A 13,635-nucleotide genomic window follows, 5' to 3' on the forward strand; every position below is an offset into this window, starting at 1 on the left:
AAATGATTTTCCAATTATGGAAGGAGCTATGAAATGCAATCTTGGCCACTAAAGCTCTCCTACACATCCTACAGATGTTCACAGCTTTCACCATGCTGTGAGATACTCATCAAAATAGAAGCCTAATTAACACCTTTGACAAAGACTGCAAAAGGTGACTCACCAGTGTTATGCTGTTAGCAGCAATAACTGGATTCCTTGGACACCACCGGCAGTATCATTCACACATGCACCCATGTCAACCCTTGTAAAGGTGCACATTATCAAGAGAATTAGTCAGGGTAGAACTGAGACATATGATTCTCCGTACTCCAATTACAACCTAATGATTACTTTCACAACACAGTTAAGACACACAAACACAAGTTGTTCTGAAAGGCCACTTCAATTACTAGCTGCTCATGACAATCTGAGTACACAAGGACAATCAGAGGAAGAAAAGGGAGAGGTTTATATTTTTTTTTTAAAATAAACTTTTAATGTGCTATATAGGCATGATCACTACAAGATCTTCCACCTATACGCAATTCTACACACTGTTAACACACTGCATTTTCACTGTACATTAAAAAATCTGGGAAGAATATTCCTTCAATGGAAAAATATCATACAATCACTTAAATAAACAAAGACAACATTACAGTGCAAACAAAATCCTGGTTTATTTATTCTGCAATTACTGAGTACTTTCTAAAAGTCTTTTAGAAAAATAATAAAAAAACCTTCCCATGGACAACCAATACGTTCTGAGATGATTTCTTCTTGCTGAACCAAGAACCTTGATCTGATCTTTGAAGCTGTAATAAGCAGTATACTCCTCTGTATGATGCATATTCACATGATTCGTATGAAGCAATGGATCCCAACCAAAAATTTGCAGACAGCAATAAAATGGCACTTGCTGGCTTCGTCTGACTTTTGATCAGACCCATGACAAGAAAGGCCTGGTACAATAGTTATCCCCATGAATTAAAAACAAAGTGCTTAAGGAAGCCAGACAAGGCCTTGGTAAATGATGCTATTGGTTTCTACTAGTAATTGCTGTTAGACAGAGTAGGAGCATACTTTTTTTTTTCCCTTTTAAGAAGAAAAACAGGCCATGGAACAGCAATCATGCCAGATTCAACATGCAAAAGAAGAAATATGACATTTCTGTCCCAAAAGGCATGATAGTGTTGCTTGAGTCCACAAAGGCCAAGACACGAGACAGAGCAGATGTCACCTGATTCCTAATCTGTGTGAACTCTGCCACCTTCATAAGCTCCTACTCTGGTAAGAGAATATAATAACTTAAAAGTGCCTGTATGCTCTTGTCAGTTGGGTGATGTTAAGAGAAAAAATACTTCAGGAAAATAAAAAAAAGCAGGTAGGTGAGCACATGAAAAGGGGATGTTTGTTTTCACTTGGAGAGGAATGTTGTCTCTGTCCTCCATTGTGCCACCCTCCTTGGAAAACTGGAAAATTTTTCATTTCAATGCAGCTTCCAGTTCTGGGTGAGACAGACAGTTTGACCCACTACCACTGCTGCACAGAATGACACTGGGCTCTTCATATACATATGATCAACTTCTGTTCAATCTGCATTGGATGCCGTATAAAGAATAAGGCAGGCTTAAAAGGAAACAGAGTATTTAGCACCAGTGACAGTATATGGGTCATCCTTGAGGTTCTTACCAGATTAGACAATACCATGAAGCACTACTTTTACAGGCAGTAAGTGGTTATTCCATTACAATTTTCAGATTTGCACTTCTTTCTAAGCATACATTAAAAAATAGTAGTAGCTAAGAAAGCTGAATTAAATAGCACACAATTTCACAGTCCTATTGCTGTCTGTAAAATACATAACCTGCATATAACCAGTTTGCTACTATACCAGCTGATGGGTCAATGCACAACATTCTAGACATATGTGGGAGATGGCACAACACGAGGACTATAAGGCTATAGATTCCCGAGTTCCAGCTTGTGTACAATTATAATTTTTCACTTATCTCACTGAATGAGCACACAGAGCATGTAGAAAATATGTCCCAAGTGGATGGGCACTGAGTAGGCAGGACTAAGATACAGAGCAGCTTCCACAGTGCTTCTGGCTGACAGTGCCCGAAATACAGCAGGAGGCAGGCTTCTGCTCAAGGTGAAAAAGAGCACTTGCCAGAAGGTATGTGCCAATGAGGCTGTGTCTTAAGAATGCCTTGGCAGACCAGAAAAACAAATTCTGTTCTGCTACATACTGCAGTTCTCACAGCTGCTAAAGCCATCTTGTGGAAAGGCAGTGTGATACACATGTTAGCCTGCTACATCAGTAGGACAGCTGTTTGATCCAAATGAATGAGCAAGTGAAGATTTTGCCTACTAAAGCTTTATAAAAGCCTTTGACCACCCTCATGCATAAATACTAACCCACATATCAAAATTACTTATCCTAACTACTTAAAACATTATGGTGTAACTGCCCCAAACAGAATTAGCTGCCTGTACCTACAAATGAAACTTGCAAATGAAGACAGTAAACATTAAGAGATTATTGTACCAAAAAGGATAAAAATATATAACAAACTACTGTTTAATTACATCCCCTATTTGTAAGTAATTGACCATGATTTGCTCTCACAAAATTCTTTTAAGATTGTGTGTCTAACAGAAGTTCAATATTTGACTACCCCAAGAAACTGCATTAAAAAACCCCAAACCCATCAAGCTATGCGACCAGAGCCAGAGACTTGCTTGCTAAGCAGCTCCTTTTCAGGTCCATCAAGAACACCCTAGGGTCCCTCAGAGTAAGGTTACTCTTTCTCATGGAGAAGTTTCTCAGGGTAGCAAGAAAATAAAAGTTGTTTTTTTAATGCTGAGAAGAACTTGTTGATTCTTCTCAAAGGAAGAACTTTTGTTGGGAAGCACTTTCATTCACATGGAAGGTCTGGGAAGGTTATCTGCTCTCCCTGCACTAAAATAAGTATTCTTTTTCTTAGGCAGCAATACAGTTCTAGAGGCATGCTGCAGCACAAGTGTATCACACACACAGTCCCATAGACAACTCTGCAGAGAGCCCACATTCACAAGACTAAAGGCTGCCTCTCTCCATCATAGACTCAAGCTCTGAATTCTGTGCAACCCAGCTTATTTCTCACCTCCCATCCACAGGAAGGGGTGAGACTAGGTTATTAGAGAGTCCGTACAGCCACAGGGTAGAGCAAGGACAAGTGTTCTGCTCCTTTGATAGGCAGCTTTTTTGTAGTGTAGTAGTGGATGACTTCAGGAACACTGTCGAAGGGAGGGCTGTTCTGACCCAGGATGTATTTCTCTTTGGTTTTCGTCAGCTTCATATGCATAAAACCTTGACTGCTCCTGCAAGGAAAGCAAAGTGTAAGTTCATGCTTGTGCATAGGGAAGAGGGGCACAGTACCATGACAGGCTCTCCTTATGGAGGGAAAAGTAGGAGAACAAAATGCCAGTAGCTGCTGGATGGCAGGCCAAGACAGAGGCCAGACTCAGAGGTTTCCAACTGCGAGTTGCAAACCCCCATGGACAATTCACCACAAAGGAAGCCTAAGGTAGTATTTAGTTTTCAGCACCTGTGCTGCCTTGATCCACATGCAAGGCTGTCTCACACAAAGTGATCCAGAGGTGTGCCAGGAGACAACCCACTTCCTCCCCATGGCACCTCTCTCCAGACCCTTCAATATTTTCCTATGAACACTTATTTATCCATTACTTCTGGACCCAAATATCTTTGGGCCTCTCAGAATCTTGAGGGTCCCTTCATAGGAACAAGCAGGCCATGAACCTTGCTCAGCTAGACAAGACCTGTCCTGTTCTACCCTGTGGCTAGATGCCTCAGGGCAGATCTTACCCATTCCACCCTTGCTGCAACTGTCCAGACCACATCTCCATGTGTAACCTGGTGGCTTCAGGTGGGAAAACTTCTCCAGGTGATCATGTTCCCAAGGTTCATGGCATAATACTGCACTAGGCTGAGCACTATAATGAGCAAAGGCTGCTGTCCCATGGTCTTTCTGCAGGCACTCTCTTTGAGGGAAGGCTCATGATTAGGCAGGCAGGAGAAGAGTATCAGGGAACTCATGGAACTGCCCTGCCTGCTCTTGGCAAAGCAACCTGTCCAACGTAATTCCACCCAGATGGTAGCACCCACACTGCCGTACAGCACCAGAGGTAAAGCTGGCCTCAGCTCTTCCCAGAAGTGACTCTACAGTGCCTGCTGTCTTAACATAACAAATAGGCTAACACTTTAAAAGTATAGAGTTCAGCCAGGGCAACACAAGCACAAAGAACAGCTCCTACACGTCAACATGTTAAATGAGGGTTGGAAGGTTTTTACAGCTTGTTTGAGTAAATCCCCAACCTTCTGGCTCCAAGCCACTGTTTCTTCTAGGTGTGTCCAGGGATAGAGACAGCAGCGCTAAAACTGGAATTGGTTTGTGTCAGCAAAGAAACACAATTCAAGATGACACAGAAAGCTGCAGCAGGAAAACAAATTATGTTAAAACCATTTTCTCTAAAATCTGCCATATTCTAGTTAGCACGTGCAGTGTTCCCTTTTTAAGTGCCTGTATCATAACCAAGCTCATATCTTTCATGTGTATTCAATTCTCTGATGAAGAGAACCTTTCTGGTGACCAGAAACCACTCCAGGCACTGTAATTATGGCTCTACCTGTCTAAAATCTTGCTTTAAATATCAATTTCTTAGTGGGAAAATATATCTTTCAAGTCATAACTGATCTCTAAATTATTTCCTTTACATAAGAGTGACATCTTTAAATACTTACTATGAGGACAGATGTATTGCTGTCTTTTTTCAGTTCACTATGAATCTCCTTTGCTACAAAATGACTTAGAAGTGTGCAGACACATTAACTGAATCACAGGTGCATGCTAATTTAAGAAGTATGGCAAGGACAGGAGAACAAATTTTTAAGTGCATTTTAGTGCAGAAAAGGAAAAAGCACAAGCCTTTTTGAAGAGGAAGACAATGCACATAGTATGAACAAATTGCTACAAGCCATGTATTCATGACAGACAGCTGTTGCTTCCCCAAGAAGGACCTATGTATATATTCAGGTTTGTGTAGCACATAGTAATTGAGCTTACACAAAAAGAATTTCTGCTACATATCCTGACAGGTGAGCCTTCTGGAAGGCCACACTGTTTGTGAGGGTGAGGGAAGAAAGAATGTGAGTTATGAATAGTAGGCTAAAGGAACGTAGACAAGGCAAATCTATTGCTTCTGCCCTTGGGATGGAACAAACCCAAGCAGCAGTGCAAGGTGGGGCACAAGGGGCCAGAAAAGGAACTGCAGTAGGGAGGGCACATGATGGAAAGGAGAATGATTCAATAACCTGCCCATGAAGGCCTACTGCATCCCTAAGTTCCACAGCAAAGTGCAGCCAGCTGCTGGAAGATAGTGACTACTTCTACAGAGTGCTCATGAGGCTGCATCTGTAACTGGTGAGAGGGGTGTCCCATAATAAAAGAGATGTCAATACTGGAGCATATCCAGAGCAGGACCACTAAATGTGGTCTGGGGATGGGAATACCTCACATAGGAGAATAGACTTGAGGGAATTGTGCCAGTTTAGTCTCCAGGAGAAGAAAAAGTGAAACGGAGGGTGTCAGGTTGGAATCACCCACTGCCTAAAAGGAAGAGTTACAGAGAAAACAGAAATTTCTCAGTCAACAAAGCACAAACTGCAGGGGAGTTCCCACTGGACACAGGGACTTCTTCCTCGTAAGAGTCCTAGAGCCTGGGAACCAGGATAAGGCAGGTGAGAAGAGGTTTTCTAAAGCACTCAGCAACCTTATAAGCATGTACTGCTTGGAGCAGGGGATTGGACTAGACATCTGCAGAGGTCCATTCACACCTGGATCTCCCTGGGCAACTGGAAAGCATGTGAAACTGACTCCCAAGCTTAGCAGGATCTCACACACCACCTTTCTGTTCAGAAAGGAGGAGAACTGAGAGGTGAGAACATTCAGATACTTGTTACTGCTAGTGTTTGCAGCCAATACCACATTGTTAGCGACAGACCTCATTTCTAGCCTGGCTATTTTTCTGGATGTCTAGAAGTCTTTAAACCAAGCATTATTGCAGGCTTACTGGTGGATGAAAGCAAAGATTATGTTTTCAAGTATTTTCTGCCTTCACTCCCTTTCCTCTTTCATTTTCCAAAAATTACACTGTGAATGTACTATCTGCCCTTCCTGTTTCAAATGAACTGTGACTGGTTTCAAGTAGACGTATCAAAACATACAATTCTCATCTTCTATAATGTAGGACAAATTAAGCAGGAAGAAAGTCAACTTAGCAGCTTGAAATCATGCCCTCAAATTAAACACCTTCAACTGTAAACTACTCTGTGAAACTATTCGCATCTACACTAAGGATCCTTCTGTGGTCTCACCTACTCTATTTGTCCTGAAAGCCTGTCTCACAGTCTCCCCTCTTCTGGTATGCCTGGACTCAGATAATCAGTGCCTTTAATAACAGGTAAGGGCAAAATGCATCTGCACTTGACTAACAGCAGTGCTGCTAGGCCAATGACTAGAATTACAGGGACCATTTCAAAAAGGAACCTGGAAGTCATACTCCCACTTTCTCTCCTCCAAACACTTTCAACCTAAGCTCTGATTTTAGTATGCAAAGAGACCACTGAAATTTCAGGTAATGATGGGGAAAAAAGCTTCATGGTAGAAGTGATTGTAAGTAAGTTTCTGCTCAGTGTTTGAAGCACTGTTGGAGTCTACCTGAACAAGTGCCTGACTGAGTAGTCCTGATTTCGGAATGCCTGTTTTTCAGCTCAGCAATAACTATTAGAACCTGCCAGGCCCAAGGTTTTCAAAGAAAAGAACCTAAACAGTGATCCCCAGTTCACATATGTGAACACTGATGACAGCCTATGCCTTGAAGAGACAAGACATACACATTTTGCAAGAGAAGATGCTGGGACCTGAACTAAGGCATGTGGTATTGCTACTGTGTGAATTCTGAATCCCTTTGTGGTTTTTCAAATGTTGCAATAATTGTTCACCACATTTTCATTCAATTGAGGGAAAACAGTGACAAACCAGTGCTACTAGAGACAATATTCTATCTTTTCTTTCCTTTTTGCAACCATTCCCATGAGTTTCAAATACAGAAGAAAATTGCTAATTGCTGATCCCAACACCAAATTTCCTTGCAACTCTCAAGCACGGATGTTTACACAGACACAAACTTGACACATAACTAATAGTCAGACACATCTTGTTTAAAAAGTTTGGCAGCACAACCATAACACCAGGAGACTTTGAATTGCAACCTCCTCACATATTTTTTTTCAGTTTTCAAAACCCAGTGAGGACGGGAAAGGAATTGGGCAGACAGTTAATCAGAACATGCTTTTTTGATCTTACGCATGAAGTGTGATAAAAGCAGGTTTAATAAATATTAATTATATATTAAACCTAGTATTTTTTTCCAGGAAATACTAATGGCTTTGAAACATGATTCAGTGCTCACAATCAGAAAGTTTGGCCAAGTCTTCTGAACCCTGTTTTTGCTGAAGAAAGCTGTTTTTTTTGCTGTTTTGTCAGAACGTATTTTCTGCATTTATTTTGATGAAATGTCACTTGCACAAAGAAAAAAACAACAACTTTGCAAGTGCATCAGAAAAAAAAAATTCTAGCAAGGTAGGAAATATATGTTGTTAGTTTCCCATTCTGAAATGATTTTCCATTTAATAATTTTAACTTGTATTACATGCTGTTATTCTGAACAAAGCCTATAATGTTTCATGTCAATGTACAGCAGCAATAAAATAAAACCTCCTCTAAAAAATAAAGATTCACTACTTAACCCCAGACAATAAGAAAAAAATTGAAAAACCATTTACTGGAGACATTAAGTGACTGGCCTATGAACTGGTTTTTCCTGTTTCAGCTTTGCTTTTTCAAGCACATTATACACAGTACTACCATTCTACACCTGAGGGACACTGTCTCCATGATAAAATAAACAATGTCTCTTCCCCAACAAACAAGGTGTAGAAGTGTTCATTTGCACACAAGATGTGAAGATCACTACTGAGCCCAGGCTCCATTCTCTATAACCAGTTCCTATCTGCTGCTTTGAAGGTAGGGTGAATCTTTAGCTTGTTGGATTTTCCATAGAAGTGACAGAATCCATGGCCTCTGCTAATAGCCAGAACCCTACCATTATGGCCTAGTAGTAATACATTTCTAAATATTTTTATTCAATTGCTAATTTAGAGACATATCAAAAATCCCATGACCTCTTTGTAAAGTGTACTGACAGGAAGAAACTTGTAATTTTTACAGTATTACTAGAGTTACTTCTGAGAACAAAAACCAACAGAAAGGTGCAAGTCCAGCATTTATCCAGAACTATCCAAAGTTTATGTACTCAACTTTGGAAATCAGGATCACTTCTACAGACTGTAATGACAAAAAAACCCAAAAACCAAAAAACCAAAAAAACCACACCAAAAAACAACATAGCTTGCAGTTTCCTTTGCTATTCAGGGAAACCACATGCCTGTTTATGAGTCCGCAGGATCAGGATGTCAAAAGGCACCACCCTCTCTGAATTCAGCTCTGTACTTCCAGTGGCTATGATTGTGCAGAAACTATCTGACAGAACATAAAGCAATCCCTCTTACTGTTTTTGCTCACAGACTGCGCATTTAGTTAACTTGTGAGATAATCCTTATCTAAAATTAATAGTCACATTTCCCAAAAGTGAAATGTGAGTCAGGAAATGAAGTGGTGTGGGCACGGGTGCACGCTGCTGCAAGAGCCTTGGGAGGGGGAAATCCTGACTGAAAGGATTAGCTAGTACAGCCCAGCTGGTGCTTGGACTTCACTGAGCAAGACTGAAACGTGATAACCCCATCCTGAGATCCTGTTCTATTGCTACATCAGGAAGGCACCTCTGTGAGCTTGATGTTCACTGAAGTAATTGCTGGAACATTTACAAGTAAGAAGTGGCTCTCCCTCTGATTTGCACAACTACTTCTATCTTTTTCACCAGTCTGCTTGTCAGTAAAGAACCAATCTCAGACAAGGAATTTGAAACTAGGCATTTCAATAGCAGCCAGGAATTTCTGGTCATAGCACAGTTACCAGGAGTATAGGTCTCTAATTCTTACCCAGCCTTCTGTAATTATAATTGTGTTTAAGGAAAGAGTGGGTGAGTATGAGCGAGCCAAGTATCTACAACCCTGAAGGAGTAGAGAAAAGAGGAAACAAAGGGAAAAATCCAGGGCTGACAGACGAGATTCAAGAGGATGTACAGCTACCCCTCCTGCCTTTGGGATAATTTTGTTCTGGGAAAGCAGATCACATTCTATCCCTCTTCAGCTGTGCAGAATTTAAACAACACTGACAAAGAGGCTTAGCTCTTTGGATCCCAATCCATAGAAAGATGCTTTTAGCTTCAAACACTTGTCACCAACAATACCAATTCCTTGTTTCTAACTGAGATGAACAATATAAATGTGTACTTCAATAAGACCTTCTCTGATGCCCCCAGAGATAGCTAATCCACATGCAATTAAATTTCACTGGGCAAACTACAGCATCTCAAAGTGACAGACATTGACATGAACAATTAAACTACCTCAATAATTGTTTTATCCACAGATGAAGTTTAATTTAGCAATGAAGCTACTTTCATGCTCATTTCATTTTATTTGGAATGATAATTTTTGGAACTTGAATTAGACAAATATTTCACACAAAATTCGCCATGCAAGTTAAGCCTGTCTGGCCCTCTCAATGTCCACAGAACACAAAAAGGTTTCCTGCTACTGGAAAATATGCTCTTCAGAGTTGTCTCCATTATGCAATATTCAGTTACATAAAATGAAAATGAGCAAGTTCTACCATCTTTTCACTTTTCAAACACAGGTAAATATTTGGGTAGATTCTCATTGCTGTATTTTCAGAAACAATCTTTTGCTACAGGAGAAAAGAAAACCCAAAAACTAGAGTGAAGTAGTTTGGGTTTGGTTTTTGTTTTTGTTTTATTTTTAGAAAAAGCTTGTCACATGAAACAGAAGAATAGATTTTAAAGGAATGTTACTTAATCTCAGTACAAAATCAGGGCGTGATTCTTACTTTTCCCCTGAAGCAGAAATGAAACATTTAACCGGAAAAAAAAAAGCTGACTCACACATGGTAGTAAAGGTCCCTGAGAAGCACAAACACACCTAATAGAACATTGCAGTTCTGTGCTAAGAGACCACAAAAGGATACTAAAGGCATGAACTCAGCTGTCCAATACAGCAAAATATAATTTAACTGTCACCTTTCCCTCTGGAAGTTGTGGTCTGGCTGAATAACAAAAATCACTCAAATGATGCAAGACTTAAGTGAAATTATTTTTAAAAAAGGTCATATTCCAAGACTTTGAATTTAAGGGAAAATTTAAGCCTGAGGGAAAATTTATTCCAAAGCTTGTGCCAGTCATGCCTCAGTGTTTGAAAATGTCTAGAGGACCCCAATATTAGAGAATACACAGATCAAATTACAAGAGACAACAGGAACTGAACCACAATTTTAAAGTAGGTATGTTCCAGCTCAAGGCAAACCTCTTTATTACAGAGAGATCCCAAAAATAATAGCAGAGGAATAATGATTTAAAATACATTCCTACAAAATATTTTTCTTCTCAAATCCTAGAATGTAATTTTATACTTATTAAAAAAAGGATCAGCTTTGGTGCTGTTTATAAAACTGTTTGTTATAACCAGTTATCACCATCATCTCAGCAGTAAAATGTATTTTTCAGAACAGACCTGTGAAGAAATGGCATAAAAGCCAAACTGGCAGGAGTAATGCTAGTGAAAAGGGCAAGTCAGCTTGTACCCCAGACCTACTTGGAAGGCTAGGCTCCACATCAGACCCCATCCTTCAGGAAAGACAGAAAGGAAACACTTCTCTTTGCACCTGTATAGCCTATAGCAAGGTCAAGGGGCTTCTTCTACTCCTGCACAGAAAATCTTGACAATCTTCCTCAGCTAGAAAAGGAAATGAATTTATTATCCTGTCATGAGTGGGAGAGCTGGGCTAGATGATCTTTGATCCTCCCTTCCAGCCCCAACTGTTCTGCAAATCAGTTTTGTGGTATGTTGAAGACAACATCTGTAATGTACTCTGCTCAGTCTAAGCTACATAAAGCAAATTCAGAGCAGTGCTAAGACTGGAATACTGCTCATCTCCTAATTCTGTAGATGTTTCATCATTAATCTTGGGTTTTTTACTTCGAAGAACTGTAGCAAAGCTGTACAGCTTTACTCCAGTAAAGTGCACAAAACAAAAGGATTAAAATCTCCAAACAATACTGTTCAGCCTAAAGCAGAAGCAACAGGAGCATTTCAAACTAGAACCAGAAAAAAAACCCCAGTTAATCCAAGTTTATTTATTTAACTGGACACAAAATGAAGACTAAAAATCTCTTAACATTTCCAGATAGGAGGACACTAATTCAGTGACTGTAATTATGCATCATGCAATCCCAAACACTCTGGAGTCCTTCGGAGGTAAAACAGTACAACAACAAATAATGATCATCTTCTTATATGGCACCACAAAAGCTAGGGCATATAAATACATTTACTATGTTTTTCTGACAAGTACTTACTTCAGTGAAAGAGAATAGTCATGCTTGCTTGTTTGACTATTTCTTACAAGGTAGCTACACTCCTTACATAAACGTAACAGGTTTTCTGCATCTGTCCGACTGATTGCTCCATGATACCATCTAGAAAAAAGCAAAGAGGTTAATACACACACAAATATTCCCACATTGATACTGTTTTCACTGCTTAATTTTTTAAGGTATGAATTGTTACCAACAGCACATGGATACCTTTAAAATCTAATATATTATTGATGAAAAGCACTAGATGAAGTTATTACTAATTGTGGAGGCTTATAGTTCCTGTCAGCTGAGGGGAAAAACTCAGATCAGGAAACCACGCAATAGGATTGGTTTACATGCCTATGTAAGAAATTCTCACTTAGGGCAACACATTATAATCTGTTTTGGAAACAGATCCATGATATACACATTTTCTCTATTTCATTATATTGATATATCAGTTTTAAAACTAATAGACAAAATAAAAAACCAACAAAAGCAAAGAAACGGAAGATGGAAAATGGAGAATACAGACAGTTAATAATGAAAAACATTTGCTAAAATAAATCTTTTAAAAAGGAAAAGAGGAATAACATTGAAGATCTATCAAAAAGGCACATTCTAAACACAGCTGTGGCAACTCTGGAGCATTATATAAATCTCTAGTGGATCTGGGGAGTGGATGAGAACAACTGAGGGGGGAAAAAGAAAATTGGGAGAGGAGAGGGGGGTCCTTCATTAAACTAGCCAGTGCAGACAACGAAGCTTCTCAGTCCCTGCTGCTCTGTATCAGCTTTCAAAATCTCAGACTCCACAAGTAAGCACTTTGACCCTTCCCTAAGTTTCCAGAGCAATGAAATGTCTCTGTACTATGTCAAACATGTCTCTGAGGAAGATCTCTACCTCCCTGCAACTGCCAAGTGCACTTTGGAAAACTATTTGACACTACCACATTTGTCTAAGCAAGACAACGAACGCATCAGAAGCACTCTCTGTCTGTTCTTACCAGGAACTGTCGCTTGCTTTGTGTAAAATAATTTTATGCCATTTGCTCTTACTCTAAGAAAGATGCTCCAAGTAAAAGATAGGTGAATAAAGACTAGATAAATCCCTTTGACAGCAATCATGCTCTTAACTACCTTGTGCTGGTGTCTCCATTGTAAAATCCAATGAATGTGCAAAAAAAAATATGTTGGTGCCTAAATTAAAAATTCATTGTGTGCTTGATTAAAACTAAAGTCTGCATAAGAGTGAACTAAAAAGAGCTTATACTTTGTATATTCAAGACAGACTAGAAAGGGAGGCCCTGACAGCTTCATCACTTCACAAATAAGGTGGAGACACAGATGCAAATGATTTCAGGCAGTCTCCTCCTCATCTCCCATTAGATATTTGCTGGTGAAAGATATTTCTTAATAAGCAATTTAGAGACTAGATTGCCTTCTGAGTGTGACAGAATAATAGTAACACAAATGTGAATCAAGAAATGGATTTGGGAGAATTTAAAAACTTTTCCTCTTAGTTGCAATTATCTTTATTTTCTTTTCTCACCAAAGGGCCAAATAAAATAAAAGTGAAATATTACCTTACCAAAATAAAGGAGGTATTCAGAGACTCGGATATTCAGAGAGAAATAGAAAAAGAACACAGGGCTAGTTTGAGGAAGAAAAACCTGCTTTTCAGAGTTCAAAATAGAACAGTTGATAATATCAGATTCAGATGTGATGTCTGGAAGCTGTTGTGGCTACACCTGACAGTAAACAGCAGTATCCAGAAGTGTAATTGTTTGTGAGTCATATGCTCACGTAATTGGGACACTCTGATTGCTCCTGTTCCAGCTACCTAGTGCGATAAGCAAAGTGCAATAATCAGCTTTGAGTTCCTGAGTGATTTGCTGTTCAACTGTATTGGGTCTGTTTGTCCTGGGTGTGCTTATTTTTTAAATGTCAGCATATAAGCATTTGTGAACAT

The 13,635-nt window shown here is 39.5% G+C and overlaps 1 protein-coding gene across 1 annotated transcript in view; it reads right to left on the reverse strand.

The window, feature by feature from the left end:
* Positions 1-455: 455 nt before the first annotated feature.
* The window catches only part of SHB (SH2 domain containing adaptor protein B), a 59,953-nt gene continuing 46,773 nt past the window's right edge, over positions 456-13,635 (reverse strand). The window contains exons 5-6 of the mRNA XM_015615159.3: positions 11,665-11,784; positions 456-3,351 (exon numbers count right to left, since the gene is read on the reverse strand). Of these exons, the coding sequence (XP_015470645.1) occupies positions 3,168-3,351; positions 11,665-11,784 (304 nt within the window). The 3' untranslated portion in view covers positions 456-3,167. The remainder of the gene's footprint in view (positions 3,352-11,664; positions 11,785-13,635) is intronic.

The sequence above is a fragment of the Parus major genome, chromosome Z (genome assembly GCF_001522545.3).
Source record: "Parus major isolate Abel chromosome Z, Parus_major1.1, whole genome shotgun sequence".
Taxonomy (NCBI): Eukaryota; Metazoa; Chordata; class Aves; order Passeriformes; family Paridae; genus Parus; species Parus major.